Source organism: Notothenia rossii, assembly GCF_949606895.1.
Source record: "Notothenia rossii genome assembly, chromosome: 5".
Taxonomy (NCBI): domain Eukaryota; kingdom Metazoa; phylum Chordata; class Actinopteri; order Perciformes; family Nototheniidae; genus Notothenia; species Notothenia rossii.
The window spans coordinates 81,723,286-81,739,361 of record NC_136903.1 but is presented as its reverse complement, the minus strand read 5'-3'; the positions used below and the strand labels follow the sequence as shown (position 1 = coordinate 81,739,361).

Genomic DNA, 16,076 nt, shown 5'->3' with positions numbered 1-16,076 from the left:
AAAGGCCTTGGTATCCAGTCCAGAATAAACTGGGATATTCCCTTGAGAATGCCACTGCTTTAACAACATGTGTGCAAGGATTGACATTGGCTGAGCAAAGAAAGACCACTTAATGAAAATGCAGCGGTTATACGAGCCATGTAATTGAGTGAGAAATGAACTGCACATGCTGCATCAAAAATGAATGAGAGTGAACAAGTCATAGGCCTAATATTAGATTTAAATTAAGCTGTGGTTGTGCAGGTATAACAAATTAATCATACTGTAGCTAGACTGAAAAAGTGTTAAGGCCCACAAGTGGTTAATTAAAACCTATTGTACATCAGAGCAAGACAGAGCTAAAACCATAAGGGAAATGTTGCTACTCCAGGAACCTCATTACTTTTTGAGCTAAAGCCATAAAGGCTCACGCAAACGAGAAAAGGCCACAATGTCAAGAAATTCAAGACATACCCTTTGAGAGGATGAACATGTAATGGAACTGTGACAATTAGATCATGAGAGCCCATGAGCATGTTGACATTTAGGCCCGAAGATATTGCGGAGAATTAATGTAATAGGGTCATAATGTATGTTGGGAATATTGGATGAGTTTTGATTTTCATGGTCATTTTTCCATTCAATATAAATGTGTCCTATACAGTTTGAAAGCTTTGCCTAATATTACAAACTTCATGTTAACAGCTGACCAGAAAAAATGAGAATTGTCCTCTGGGGAGTATGATCTCCAAATTATAGGTCAATTCGGTCAATGTACTTTTGCATTTTGCTGATGAACATGGACAGTATAGAGTCCGTTTTCATGACCCATTGTTTTGTCGAAACAGCCTTGAGTTTGCATTTAGCCAGAGCCATCTTGGTTTTTTATGGAACCATAAGTGACACAAAAGGTTGGCACTAAGTAAAACTTAACGCTGAAAGAAATGTTTTAGGTGACTAAATGTTGTAACTTTTAAAGTCAACTTTAATGTCAATCTTTCAGTTTGTGTGTACAGAGAGAGAGAGATCGAAATGACGTTTCCAACAATCCCGAATATAAAATTATACAATATACAGATATGTATAAAATATGTATATCATTATATAAACAATCAACAGACACATTTACACATTATGCACACATTAAGATCAAAAACACAACAATCAATATATACAAAATAGTACAAAATAACAGTCACTTCAATATCAATATCTTTGGTGCAAGATTGTCCATAGAATGTGCCTTTATTGCAGATTGTCCATAGCAGCGTAAAAAAAAGTTTCTGGTGCTGGATTTGAGTGTCTGAGTGTGTGTGGAGAGTTATAGTCCAGTGGGGGCAGGGGAGAGAGGGGGGAGAGAGGAGAGGGATGGGACTCATGATGGCAAAACTTAAAAAAGAGATTACTATGCTGTATTGAAGAAGACTTGAAACTGAGGAAAGAAGACAAAAAACTAATTGGGAAAAGGTTTCTAAGTTAAGAATTAAAGTGAATAATGTAGGGTCATTTTCTCATAGACTTCTATACAATCAGATGTATTTTTGCCATCAGTAGAGTCGCCCTCTGCTGGATATGAAAGAAAACTAAGGTTTTTAATTCTCTTTTCACAGATTACTAATGTTTCAGTTTTATCGACAGCCTTCTACCACTACTTGCCTTTTTATGGGGATGGCAATGTCAGCCCATCACTTCTAAAGGTTGCAAGGTTAAGGATTAGAGCACACAGTGATGCGCACAATATGTTATCTGCTTTAATGTTGTGTAGCAAAGTCAAAGAAAGTACAGTTCATTGAAAGTGTCTCCCTGTCCACTTATTCAAATGTATGATCGGATGATATTGCCATCAGCGTTAAGTTATTAAATATAATGTTGTAAATTACTAAATTAGGCATTAAAGGCTATGTCAGCATACCAGTTTAGCTAGTGGCCTTCACTCCATGTAGATTTAAAAAATTTGATTTTATCTGTTAAATTAATAGTCAAGGTAAAAGGAAACACCTGAGTAAAAATAGCAGGTAGTGGCTCCAAGGCCAAACAGAGGTCTACAGCCTCTGACTATTTTAGCAGGGTGTCTGTAATACTAATTATAACATTGAGAAAACTTGGAAGACACATTCAAAGTTAGTACCTTGAGAGTAGTTCTACATAGAATGTGTGTTAAATAAATGTTTTCTCTGCACATATGGTATATCTTCATCCCTTTACACAATGCAATAACTCACTTCTAATATTATGCTTGCAATATGCACTCATGTGTCTCAGCAGAGTTCTTCCCCAGTATAGTCCTCCTTTCCTATTTGCATATACCATCAAAGGAGGCATATTCAACAGAATCTCTCCACACACGTTTTGAATAATAATTGATTCCAGAAAAAGTTGTATTGAAGCGTGATCTTAAAGAAAAAGGAGGTTGGAGCAATTCTATGGCATTTTTAGGCTATTCAAAATGCATCAATTTGAAAGGTGTATGAAGTGATGAAATAAAGGCTTTTGCTTTGTAGGACTGAGCCCATTATATATATATATATATATATATATATATATATATATATATATATATATACATGTAAGAGGCGCTGGCTCAGTATTTGCCAGTATTTTAAATCTGTACTCACCGATTGATATGAAACAAAAATTGGCAGGCTGAACCCTTTCATCTGTTCATAATCGAGCGGTCTCTAAATTACACACTATACAATTAATTGTAATCATATATGCACAAAAGATTTGCCACAATACACCCACTTATTGCCCTCAAAGTATTGTAACTCAAAGCCAGCCATACACAAACGGGTCATATTTAGATAATCTTATCCGGGCCTCATAACTTTTTCAGGGTTTGCTCAAAGGACGCTCGAGAATAAATATACATTTCAAAAGAAGATCACAGAGAATAGCCTTTAGGTGTGTGATTAGGTTTAGAGTGGTAGTTTAGATATCTAGTAGCTTTAGGGAGTTTCACAACCAGAAACTGATATGTGAAGACAGATCATGTTTATACCTTTGATTGAGTCCGAAGTTATGTCAAACCAAAATATTTCGATCAGGAGAGAGCCGAGACTTATTTTGGCTTAAAAAACATGAATTGACGTGTGCACGAGATAAAAGACATTGAAAATCTTTAAAGATTTCACTCCATGGTGATATTGGGGATGTTAAGGTGGAAGTGCAGCTGTCTAAACGCCGGCGGTGAGGTTGATGGGTGAAGAGAAGCTAAACATCTGGATTTGATGAGATGGCGTAACTATGATTGGATCAGGACATTTGTTATCTTTGAGGTGAGGTTTATTGCTGGTTATAGGAGACTGTTGATGAAACTGACATTGCCCTGGCAGCGTGATCAAAGTTATAGCTCTAATGTTTATGAAGCCAGCGGTAGAGAGGAAAGGAGATCAAGTGAGTGGTGTACAGTTCATATTTCTTTCAGAAAAGTTATCTGTAACACATAAATAGAATCTAATAAACATGTTTCTTAAAAGTGATTTTCCTCTATGATGTTTCTGTGTGAAAATATTTGTAATAAATCGTATTAACACAATGTGGACACATGCAGGGAATTCTGAATAAATAATGTTTTATGATCACAAGGATATAGGCAAAAATGTCATTAAAGTTAATGATCAAAGACTTTTGTTTGTCTTTGTTTTAATTGGTTTCACTTTGTAGTATTATAACTTTCCCGAACTGAGTCCCTACTTTTCTATTTCATTGTATTACTTAACATCAGTCAATCGTTTTTATAAACCTGGCAAATGTTACATCTTCAGTTTTTCTTTCTTAAAACATGAATAAGATATCGTAATTTTAGCAGAGTAAATATTGCCTCTATTTCAGCGGCAGGTAAAAAGCTCAAATAGGATTTTGGATAACAGCACAGACGTCTATGTTTGACCATAACAAAGATCATGTAGTCAGCTGTGGCTTGCTCACAATGACATCCTGCATGTCGAATAAAAATGTTAATGGGTTAAAGTATGACATAACAGCCAAATAACAAAAGCATGACAAACAGCCATGACAAACCCATTCAGCCAGTGAACTTATACAAAAGGCGTTGTTGTTTGGTGGCTCATTGTATGATTATATGTTGTATTATATGATTGAGTTATCCTAGTGAGTCACTCACCTGTTCAGAGTTCTTCCCAGAGTCCTTCATCTTCTGGTCTGCTGCCGGCTGATCCTTCTGTGGTTCGTCCATCCTAACGTTTCAGCAACTTAAAGGGAGAATGATCATTAGCTCATACAAGACATGTTTCACAACGAAGAGGGGGAAGTGGAACTTATTAGGGAAACCTCTGAGTGAACCATCTGTTGAGAGGAAAAGACTATATTTGCTGACACACACATATGCATGCACAGAATTGTCACAGCTTGGTGATACATTTAGGAATAACCCAGAAGATCAATTCAACAGTAAAAACAGCTCTCCAACAGGAATAAATGACCTTCTATTTACCTGCAGGACCTTGGCAGTTGAATACTTAAGCCACAACACAGTGGATAATTCCACTATGGAGCAAATAAATAGCAAATTATAAGCCCGAGTCTGCCACCCTGTGGTTATATCAATATTAACAATCAGACATACTGGAAAGTCGACATAAAAATGCAGAAGTTGTATAAAATCTAAAGGTCTTCTTTCCTTCTGAGCTTGCAAGAGAAACGTGAATGCTGTAAAGAAGTGTTCACAGTCAAAACTCAGATTTTCAGGTATAAAAGCCCTTCTTGTTTTTACCAAGACAGCACTGCTACCTTTGAAGAAGGGTTTAACTGAAGCAGTGACTGAGGTCAAATGTGAACTAACCCCAATGACACACATTTCCTCTTTCTCACTCCTTTTTCTTCAGCATGCCCTGACAGTTACTGAGAAGTCTGATAGGGTTAAGTGCAAGACGATCCAGTCTGTCTCCAAAGAGAAAACCTAATCTATCTGCCGTGTCACATTGAGAAAGAAATTACAAAAACTCAGCGAAAGAGGATCGAAACAGCTGTTATCACAGCAGTGGAAAAAGTCTCCAATGAGCAGCAAGGACGAGTCTTCTTGAATAGTTACTTTACTGGAGGAGAGGACTTGTACTTTGTACTTGCTCTTTGTGGAGCACTGAGCATCAGATGGGTAAAGAAGGGTAGTTAATTGGTTATTAGCACATTGACACATTATTATGTGTCATTTTTCATGTGCATTTGTCAACTGCTGCATTTGTCAGTGTCCACTCTGCTGCTTTTAATGTGACGGGTAAGAAATGAAGAAGTGGATTTGGTATGCAACTCAAAATATTGAGATATTTAAAAAGTACAGTTTTTTTGCCGAATTTTGTGAATATACTTGAGAAAAACATTGCTATTTGTAGAAGACAAGTAATGGCACTATTTTTCAAAATGTCAGAGCTCTAACACAATGCCTCAGTAAGTAAAAGGTGCTGAGACAGAAAGTGTTACAACTATTCCCGCTCTCCCCTAAATGGATACCTTCTGAACAAACAAGCATCAAAGGGTTTTGGACGTTTCTGATTGAAGTCGGTGACCGTTAATACTGCTGATTTCCGCTCCTGCTGCACAGTTAATAACAATTGATGGGATTCGCTCAGCTGCAGAATGTTAATCAGAACCTGAATGGATGACAGGAATGAAGATCAGCAGGACTCGGTGTCCTAAGGAGCTCAATTAAAAGCCTTGCCCTTGGAGTGAATTCATAAGACGTCTGAAGAGCTTCCTGTACAAAAATATCAGTTTGATTCAACCACCTCTTGGATAAAATTGCATTTATTCCAATATCAGTTCAAAATATTTCCAATTTAGCTTTCAGACACATTTTACAGCTTTAATTGCGGTTATGCCAAATCAGTCAGTTTCAGTACATCAGGAACAAATTAGCAAAATAAATCATCGTTCATCTTCACAATTTGTCATCACTATTGAGGGTCGAAGCTTGATAGCTCATAATGAAATTCGACTCGACTTTGAAATAGTTTGAAAAACTCTGAACTCAAGGTCAACTGACTACAAGTAGAACTTATGCGGTACAACTGAGCCAATCGTGAAATGCATTTGAATTCAGGATATTGTACCAATACCTCACATATTGGTTACAATAAGTGTCACGGCTTGGCTCTCAGCCATAACAAACGCAGCGATGAGACGACGACGTGAGTACGGAAAAAAGAGGAGTTTATTCACACTCCCCAAAACAACCGACCACCAAACAGGGTTAACAAGCTCTATGCAGGAGGATAGCTGTTCCGGGCTGCTCTTCCTCCTACGTTCCCCCGGGCAGAGAGAGAGCCACTGCAGCCTACTTAGACCCTTTATGGAGGCGCTGATCAGATTGGGAGCACCTGGAGAGAGGCTGCACCTGGATACAATCAGGGAGAGAGAAGCACACACACCCACACACAAAGGCACACCCACACCAGCATAGGCAGTGAAGCAGGGGTCGTCACATAAGCTACCTATACTGTAAAAAGACATGCACTTACAGCTTTACAATTTAGTTGTGCATAAAAAGTCAATACTATAGTAGATGAACTGTGTGACTGAATCCCCAATACAAAAGCAAACAAGTTCATCCATGTGCGCCATGAGTCCACCGTCTGGCTGATTGTGTAACATGCAGAAATCAGGTTGGTTTGCTATCAGGAAGTTGTTATTGACTTTCGGTGGCTGACAAAGTGACCTGTTCACTTTGTACTTAAGTACAATTTTGAGGTACTTTACACAAGTAATTCCACGTTCTGCTACTTTGTACTTCATTACAATTCAAATCGTGTACTTTTACTCCCATGCATTTATTGAATACCTTTAGTTACTTTGCAGAATATAATCAACAATTAAGTAAGACTTTAGTTACACCTGGAGTAAATTCACAAGCTACTTTAAAGGTCCCATTTCATGGCCATTTCCACTGATCATAATTCCATTGTTGAGGTCTACTAGAATAGATTTATATTGTGCAATTTTCCAAAATCTGTAATGTAATCTGACTCTGTAAACTACGTGTATTCACTGAATTTCACTCTCTGCCTTTAACGGCTCGTTGTAGCTCCAATAGCTCCAGCCCCTACCCTCCCTGTGAGCACAGTGCAGAGTCCTGCACGGGTCTGATTTTCAAGACCCGCTCCCGCCCCGCACCCGCGACGTGCAATACCGAACCCGCCCCGCTACCCGCACATATTGCCAATTAGTTCCGCAACCCGACCCGACCCGCCGGCACAAGATCCGCAACCCGACCCGAACCCGCATATATGAGCAGTGAAAACGTGCAATTATTAACACACGCAGTTGCATATTTGGCTCAAAAAGCCTGGGAGGTTGGTTATTTTCTCCATCTAGGATGAAACCAAAAGCCTCCCAGATGTTGGATTTCGCTCTTGAGGAAGAGAAGAGTTATTGAAAATGCTGTATTCTCCGCTAGAGAGCTTCACCTCAGCCATTCAGAATGTGGCGCGCTCAGCAGCAGATAGATGCGCTGCAGAGGTTATGATTATGCTCGGTCCCGCGGGGGAGAGGTCTGAGGATTTAAACATTAAACTAAATTATTATTATTTAAATATATTTATTATGCAACACCCGCAACCCGACCCGCATCATCTTTGTTTTACTCAGAAACGAACCCGGAAAAAAGAGTTTGAAAAAATACCACCCGCAAATCACCTTTTTTGCGGGGATACCCGACCCGATGCAGGACTCTGGCACAGTGTGCTCTGATTGGTCGGTACGTTGTGAATCGCACTGCGCCCCGTGGAGGTGTGGTTTCCTTGTTTAGCGACAGCGAAACAAAGCCAAACTCACCCTGAGCACACACAAAGTCACAGCCGAAGTAAAAACAATAAGTGTGGCTTGATATTGAGTAAGAAAAAGGTTGATAAACGCTGTGAGAATGGGTCTGCAGAGAGAATTTCGCCGCAATCCCAACTGTCTGTTACCAGCCTGCAGCCAGGGAGGATAGATCAGCAGACCACCTTTTTCACCAGGCTGAATGGTAGGCTAAGTACTTTGGGTAAACTCACCCACGCAGGCTGTGTATCCAATGCTCAGGACGACTATTTATCCCGACAGTATACATAGATATGACTGTCATCTGTCTCTGACAAATGATTCACTTTGATGAGTCACCCCATTTGCTTCCCGGTCTTGGTAAAATAATACTTGGGTCAGCAGAGTTGCGGTAAAAAGAAACATTAGCTATGTTTCTGTACTATTTGATAGCACTACTCTACTTTAAAAACATGGCGTTGCTTTGTCAAGAGGCAGCTGAATGTCCTCCGACCAGCTGTAATTACAGAGGGTGAAAACTTTGAGAAAGATAAAGGCCTTTTTGAACATTAAAGCTTATAAACATGTCACACTAGAGGTAAAATATGTAAATAGCATAATAGGGCACATTTAAAGCAGATCATGCAAGAATTAGTATTTTATTGTATAAAATTGATATTGTATGGTTAACACAGTAAAAGCCCCGGGCATAAGCATGAAACCCCCGTTAAATTTGCAGGCTGACAGTTTATTCAAACTAGACAATCGCCTCATCCGCAGTGTTGATAAAAGGAGAGAAATTACCTTTTTCTTTTTTTATTCTACTATGAATGGCAATTAGGTGATAAATATGCCACTGCAGAGTGGAAGATACAGACAATAATGGACTGTCTGTTTGTCAGAGAAGTTCCTTTCAAATCACAATAGTCTCAGTCAAGACTAAAACTTCTAATTAATGACTTCAATATTATCTGTCAAACTGAAGACCAGATTTCAGAAATGCTTGATATCCTGAGTTGTCTGAGAGCCCGGTTTAATTATTCTATTAGATGACCTACCTTGAACTGCAGCTAACATGAGTATAGTGTCATACTGCTAAAGCTGTTGGCAATATGTCTTTAGTTGAGCATGTCTTTATTCATAAACCTGTTGCATACAGTAGCTTTGAGCTCTGACATCAGTGGTTATGAATGCAGTAGAGAGCATTATCTTATTTTGAATCATGGTGCATAAAAAGTTACCTCCCTTTTATAGACTCACCCAACTCATGTCAATGTCATTAAACTTCATCTTCGAAAACAAAACCTTATGTTAGAATTCTGTCTATTGATTTCAATTCTGTCTATTGATTTCAATTCTGTCTATTGATTTCAGTTCTGCTTTTACTGTAATCAAAAGGTGATCTCCAAAGACATTCACAGACGCCTACAGGCTGGAGGTGAAGAAAGGTGGTCAGTGTAGGGGGAATTCAATGGAAAAACAAGACTACTGAAATGATCATCGACGGGAGAAGAATGCAATCTCTAAAAGCACCTCTCCACATTGAACCAACCATTTACAACATATGACTCCTTTGGTTAGAAGGTCCTTGGTATAAATCAACAATAACCTTCAACTAGAGAATGCAATTCCTGAAGAAATTGCTAGTGGGAATGCTTTATGCTGAAAAGCTGACGCTGAATTGCTATGCTGAAATGTAATGTGTAAGAAGAAAGTGAAGAATTTAGATTGAAATGATACATGAACACTGAATGTGTGATAAGAGAAGAAAATAAAGTAAAAAAGCTTGGAAAAGCTGCAGAATATTTGAACTGCAAACTATTGAACTATCTTGATGGCGAATGATCTGTCGCCATGGCAACGGTATTTGATGACACCCCATAATACGCTTAGATATGTTGATGGCTGCATCGTTACCAAACCTGTGAAGTTTTGGGCTGTTTGGAGCATTTTCACTGAGAAAACCGTGTTTCATGGCGAGCATTGTGTTGCCATGGCAACGGCATTTGAAAAAATGTCAACACTGTCCGGCAGATGTCTTCACGGCTAGACTGTTAGCACACATGTGAAGTTTTAGCACTTTTTGACAATTTTCAAAGGAGTTATAGCAATATTGTGTTCTATTGCAAGGGATGCATTGCCATGGCAACAGCTTTTGAGGAAAACTCACTTATTAGACCCTCCAGAAAAACACGGGCAAAAATCCTTGATTATGCGGGCTAAAATCCTTGATTATGCGATTGAACATGCAGGGTTTTTATGTGATTTTATGCGGTGAAATTGCGAAAAAGAATAGATTTTTTTTTTTTTTATATTGGGCTGTCTTATTTATTCTCTCTCACACACAACCTGCCACTAATGTTAAACCCCTTTCCTATTCAATTAAACACATTCAATGTATATTTATTGTATTCTGCGATCGCAGAATCGCGTTTTTCTGGAGGGTCTAAATAAAAGTAGGCCATGAAAGAAAAAAATCAATGAAAGGTTGATGCGAATCGTGCGCTTAAGACCTTCCTTTTTGATAAAGCTTATAGTTAGAGCTGATTAGATTCAGCCCCTAGTTTTGCTGATATAAGCTGTGTCCCAATTCAGAGGCTGGGTCCTCCTGAGGACCCAGCCTCCTGAGGACCCAGCCTCGCAGTCCGCGGAGGACCCAGCTTGCGAAATGAGACGGTCTACGGAGCATGTCCTTGTAGCTACGTCACCGGCAGTTACCCCTACATTTTGCCGCCCCCGTCACCTAGCAACCAGCTGCAGTCACAAGTGCCGGTAATAATTTCTGACACTAGGCAAAATGTTTTCAAACTGTTTTCAAACTGTTTTCAAAACTGTTTTCAAAACTGTTCAATATGGAGTCAGATCTAGCTGCACTTATTTTGGTGTTATGTTTAAATTATTTTCCCGAGGTCGCAACAGGCCCCCGTGAAGAGGGCTTCATTCTCCCCGCGCATCTGGATAAATTGCGCAGTCTGCTCCTTGCTCCCTATCAAAACAAAATTGTTGCAGTAAGATTTGTATAACAAAAGCAGTTAAATAAATAAATTAGCTTTATAATGAATCCCAACAATATGAAAACCAAACAGGGTTTAGAAATATTTTCACTTCATATTATTTATGTAATATTAAGAAGACATCTCCAATTGCCCGTATATTTAAATACACAAATTAAATAGGTTTACTTTTCTTTCATGTCGTTTACTATTTGGGTGAGTACATTTAAAAACGAATCCAGTTGAAACTGTTGTAGCCGTTGATGGGACGTTACAAGCCTTATATATTTTTTAAAACTCATTCGTCACCGTCACCCGTTGCATCCTGGGATATGGTACAACGCGGAGTGTACATCAGATGTATCCTCTAAATCTGGGGAAAGAAGGCTGCATTTGCGGGCCGCATTCGGAGGAGTCTTGTCTTTTTTTTTAATTGGGACAGCCTTCGTTTTGGCGGAAGTGACGTATGCGGTCTCATCATAAGATCATAAGTCCTGGATGGATATCCTTGTGGATTCATCTTCCTATTATACACACATGCATTTCCAAACATTTTGACTACCTATGTTGCAAATGTATTATCTTTTCAATTTAGACACGGCATCTATTGCACGTCTGTCCATCCTGGGAGAGGGATCCCTCCTCTGCTGCTCTCCCTGAGGTTTCTCCCATTTTTCCTTTTAAACTGTGGGTTTTCTCTGGAAGTTTTCGTTGTACGATGTGAGGGTCTAAGGACAGAGTGTGTCGTATTGTTATACTGATATTCTGTACAAACTGTGAAGTCCAATGAGACAAATGTAACATTTGTGATATTGGGCTATATAAATAAACATTGATTGATTGATTGATTGATTGATTGATTGATTGATTGATTGATTGACACACCAGAATCCCTTGGCTAACTAACAGGGAGTCAATGAACGCTGGTAATAGACGAGTTGGGATCGTGGAGAAATGCTCTCCGCAGACCCATTCTTACAGCGTTATAAATCTTTTTCTTACTCAATATCAAGCCACACTTATTGTTTTTACTTCGGCTGTGAGTGTTTGTGTGTGCTCAGGATGAGTTTAGCTTGTTCTCGCTGTATCGCCAACCCGGAAATCTGTCCGCTCCTCGCAGCAACGAGCCTCGCAACGTCCCGACCAATCAGAGCACACTGGGCTCACAGGGACGAGGGGCAGGAGTTTCAACAAGCCGTTTAGGACAGAGAGTGAATACCTGGTGAATAAACATACTATACAGAGATGCTGTATGAGAAACCAATGTGATTTTGGAAAATTGCACAATTTAAATCTATTCTACTAGACCTCAACAATGGAAATATGATCAGTAGAAATGGCCATGACATGGGCCCTTTAACAAACTTCACTTTTGCTGTTCCACGCAGACACATGACAATGGTTTGTTGTGCTGCCACCAGTGTTAAGAAACCTCTAGTATTATTTCTGGATGTGCCGTTAGCCCCAGTAAACAAAGGGATTCCAAAGAAACCCAGACTAAAAACTCAATGATTTATTAAACGATTTCCGAAAACAACTTGCCCTCTTCTTCTCTGTGCAAGTAAACATGAGCAGTGGTGTAAAGTAACTAAGTACATGTAATCAAGTACTGCACTTAAGTACACTTTGTACTTTACTTGATTTCAATTTTATTTTACTTTGTACTTCTACTCCACAACAATTCAGAGGTAAAATAGTGTACTTTTACTCCATTACATTAATACCTTTAATTACATTGCAGATTATGATTCATAATGTGAATTATAAACAACTGGATTCAATTCACAAGCTACCCAGCACTTAATCAATTAAACATAAATTCCACCTTTACCAGCTTTGATAAACACATCAATAATTATGTTCCAAATATACAATATATATTATTCTGAAATTGGCCAATCTGCATAATGAGTACTTTTACTTTTGGTACTTTAAGTATATTTTGATGCTGATATGTTTTTACTTTTACTTGAGTAACATTTTGATTGCAAGACTTTTACTAGTTACAGAGTATTCCTACACTCTGGTACTTCTACTTTTACTCAAGTACAAGATCTGAGTACTTCTTTCACCTCTGACCATGAGTCACACATGGGGACAATAGCTCACTACTTTCACCATCAATAATTAATACGAAAGTAACTCTTGTACTTACTTTGAATAGTGTTTGGATACATCCTGGCACTGAGTCGACGTTGAAGTTGCAACGCTTTGAATCCTAATGTACAGATACCATATTGGAAGAAGATCTCCTACTATGAGAGGAACAATGGAGGGTGTCCATCCAGAGTACCCACGCTCCATTGTCCTGCATCATTCCTTGAAGCACCCCTAAACCCCCCCACCCCACACCTAACTCAACGCAAGTCCAGAGAAACGTCCTCAGATCACAGAGTATCTAGATCGAGTCAACTACATAATTAAGCTCTGCTCTACCAGCTGAATTCCTGATAAATGCAGCGACAAGGGCATTCTCACAGAGGAAGAAAGAGTTCCTGCCGCCGGTGGAGCTTTAGCACACAGGCTACAACTCGTTGCATAAAAACAACACAAAAGCTTGGTCTTTAATCCAAGAAAAAAAACGGGGAAAAAAAACCTCTCCACAGGCCGCTTTTACTCAGATCAATGGATGCTTTATTCTCCCTTGGCTTCACATTGATTATTTTGTAGGAAGCTATCTTTATTACAAACATGTGAGTGAGCCGCAACTCTGCCTTGTGGAAACCACATGAAAGACTACATCAAGTATAATTAAAAGAGTCAAAAACATGACGTATTTGGTGTTTGGGCTAGACTGGAGGATAGAGCAAGTGCATAAAGTTTAGGAACTGCCATGGGAAAAAAGAGATGGCCCAAGTAATGAAACTCAGGCTTGTAAATCGGACACCCCCTGCGTGACCTGCCCGGGAGTCTAGGTAACAGAAGGTTTCCCAGGTTGTGGATAGACCTGTCAGTGGGAACAGAACCCCTGGGCAGAGGGTATCAAATAAGGGTCTTGTATTTATATTTAAATTTCAGCCATACATTTTGAACAAGTTTATGGAACATATAATGACGTGTGCTGTTGTATGTCATCATAGATACTGTGTCCTTTGTCTCTGTTTTTCAGCAGTGTAAAGCTAAGTACTGTCTATAACTGTACTATCTACAGTTTATTTACCTGAACTGACTATGTACATATACTGTAGTAGTCCTGCCCTTGAATCATGAGTCCTAAGTCAGAAGGTTATTACAGTCACTATTGATTCAAAATGCCAAAGTTCTTTCCATATCTCATGCCCTATACATTTGTTTATCTCAGATAACTGTTTTCCCCCTGTGGAGCCTGGTCCTTAAAACTGATGTCAGCTGCTGCGTTAAACATTGACCTTCCCGCTGTGAGTGTCACCGACAGAAAACGATGTTTTTGTGAATCAGTTATTGTGAATCAAACATATGGAAATATCATTAATACCCAAATATGAAATTGATAGCAAAAACATTGATTCTGTAAGAAAAAGAAAACAAGAGAAAGAAAACTCACCGACCACTCGAGACTATGGTTGTCCAAGATCAGGCTTTTCTTGCGGATTTCACATCCAAAGTAACTGCAGGAACCTAATTCAAAAAAGCACCATTATCACATGAGAACTAACTGGCTAACTTAATTTACTCTCACTGAACATGAGTCAGAAGCCGTTTGAGCCACAGTGCAGAGTGCTGATAAGAGTCAGTCAATCATCTGCTCCAAGCATTTTGCCTTCTGGCCAAGTTAATGAATACGTTTTGAAAAATCATCAAATAATTACCCAAGTCAACAATGTAATGCATCATAGTTTTGTTCACTCTCTGTATATTAAACAAATTCAAACATTGACTTAAACCCATATAAATGCACTTTTATAACCTGACAATTATTGTGACTAGACATCTGAAATGCTGTTATTCTATCTTGAGTTGACTCAACAATGCATTGCATTGTGGTCAGGCTGAAACAGGGTTCCTTTTCTTAGTTCCTTAAAAGCTAACATTAGTGACACATTATTCGTTATAGTGTTGCTACATATAGTCAGGCCTGGGGAGTAGGATTACCTGTAATGGGAATATAATCAAGATGTATTTTGTTACAGATACACCAAAAAAAAGACGCAATCAGATTACTGATTCTATAAAATGGCAATAGCCTGATTACAAGGCATTGAGCTTACACACTCAAGCAAAACAATTGCTGGTCTTTCAGTTCATCAACATTTAGCCCTCTAGTCTAAAGAAAGCTTTCATTTGGTGGAAATTGGAATTGGTAAGTGTACCGTCTGAATTTTGGTTTTTGTTTTTCATTTAGGCTAAATTTCTTTCTTTTTTTCATAGACCTTTTTTTAATACAGGTGGAACCCCGATGTGTTTATCAAAAATACTACCATGGCATACAAACACAACCAAATGCTAAATTCTACACTGACAACACATTAAACATGTGTGTGTTTTGCTCACCTGTTGATCTTCCCTTACAGGTTGCTCCAACAGACCCAGCGTATTCCAATCTGTCACAAAAGATACAGTTATTCAGGGTAATTGATACATTCTCCACTGCTTCTTCTCATGAAGGCACAGTAGTGTTAGGTAGGTAAGCTGTGCAGAAAGACTAGGCAGATAGTTTGGCCCACTAACCTGTGGTGGTGGAGGGGGAAGAATGCCCCTTGTTAATCTTTATTAAAAAAAAAAGTGTGGTAGCGAACTGTGCGCATAAACATTGGGAAGGAAATGTGACCCCCTTGACTATTTTTTCATGTTGCTATTTTCCAGGTATTTGCACACTGCCCTCTTCTTCTGTGGAGTGACGCGGATTGAAAAAAACTGGACTTGAGAACACACTCTTTTTGGCCTCTTCCACGTCACAGAGAAAAAATAAAATCTGTGACCTAAGAAGGAACGGATCACCGTCAGTTGTGTCGGCAGCTTGCATGTTTTGAATAAAAAAATATTGATCATTTACATTCCCGGGTGCTAGAATCTTCCTGACCAGATAAGGGTGTGTCAAATCAAGTCAAGTATTTTTAATGCCCAATTTAATTCGTACAGCGGGACAGACAACCCAAAATAATGCATACAATGAAAGAAACCAAATGGAAAAGGAATGATCCCTCACCCAGGCTTAAAATACATGACATGTTTTTAGAATATATGTGTACCCTCAAATGTTCAGAGTTTAACTCATGTCATTTTTGTTATTTCTATTCATACTATCAATACATGTTTATTCTTTATTTGTATTATTTCATTTGGATTCTTAATATCCCATGTGTACTATCTCTGTTTCTGTTGCTGCTATAACACCTGCATTTCCCTACGGGGATCAATACAGGTCCATCTGGT

General features: G+C 38.8%; 1 protein-coding gene across 4 annotated transcripts in view; it reads right to left on the bottom strand.

Annotated features, from left to right (window-relative positions):
* slc2a9l2 (solute carrier family 2 member 9, like 2) overlaps positions 1-15,442 on the bottom strand; it is a 147,897-nt gene extending 132,455 nt beyond the window's left edge. For 2 of the 4 annotated variants that reach the window (XM_079682207.1, XM_079682206.1), the window contains exons 1-2: positions 14,248-14,402; positions 4,106-4,193 (exon numbers count right to left, since the gene is read on the bottom strand). In XM_079682207.1, the coding sequence (XP_079538333.1) occupies positions 4,106-4,177 (72 nt within the window). In that variant the 5' untranslated portion in view covers positions 4,178-4,193; positions 14,248-14,402. Of the gene's footprint in view, positions 1-4,105; positions 4,194-14,247; positions 14,403-15,194; positions 15,263-15,371 lie in introns of those variants that run through there. The other 2 variants (XM_079682204.1, XM_079682205.1) reach the window with 2 other exon arrangements.
* Positions 15,443-16,076: the final 634 nt, after the last annotated feature.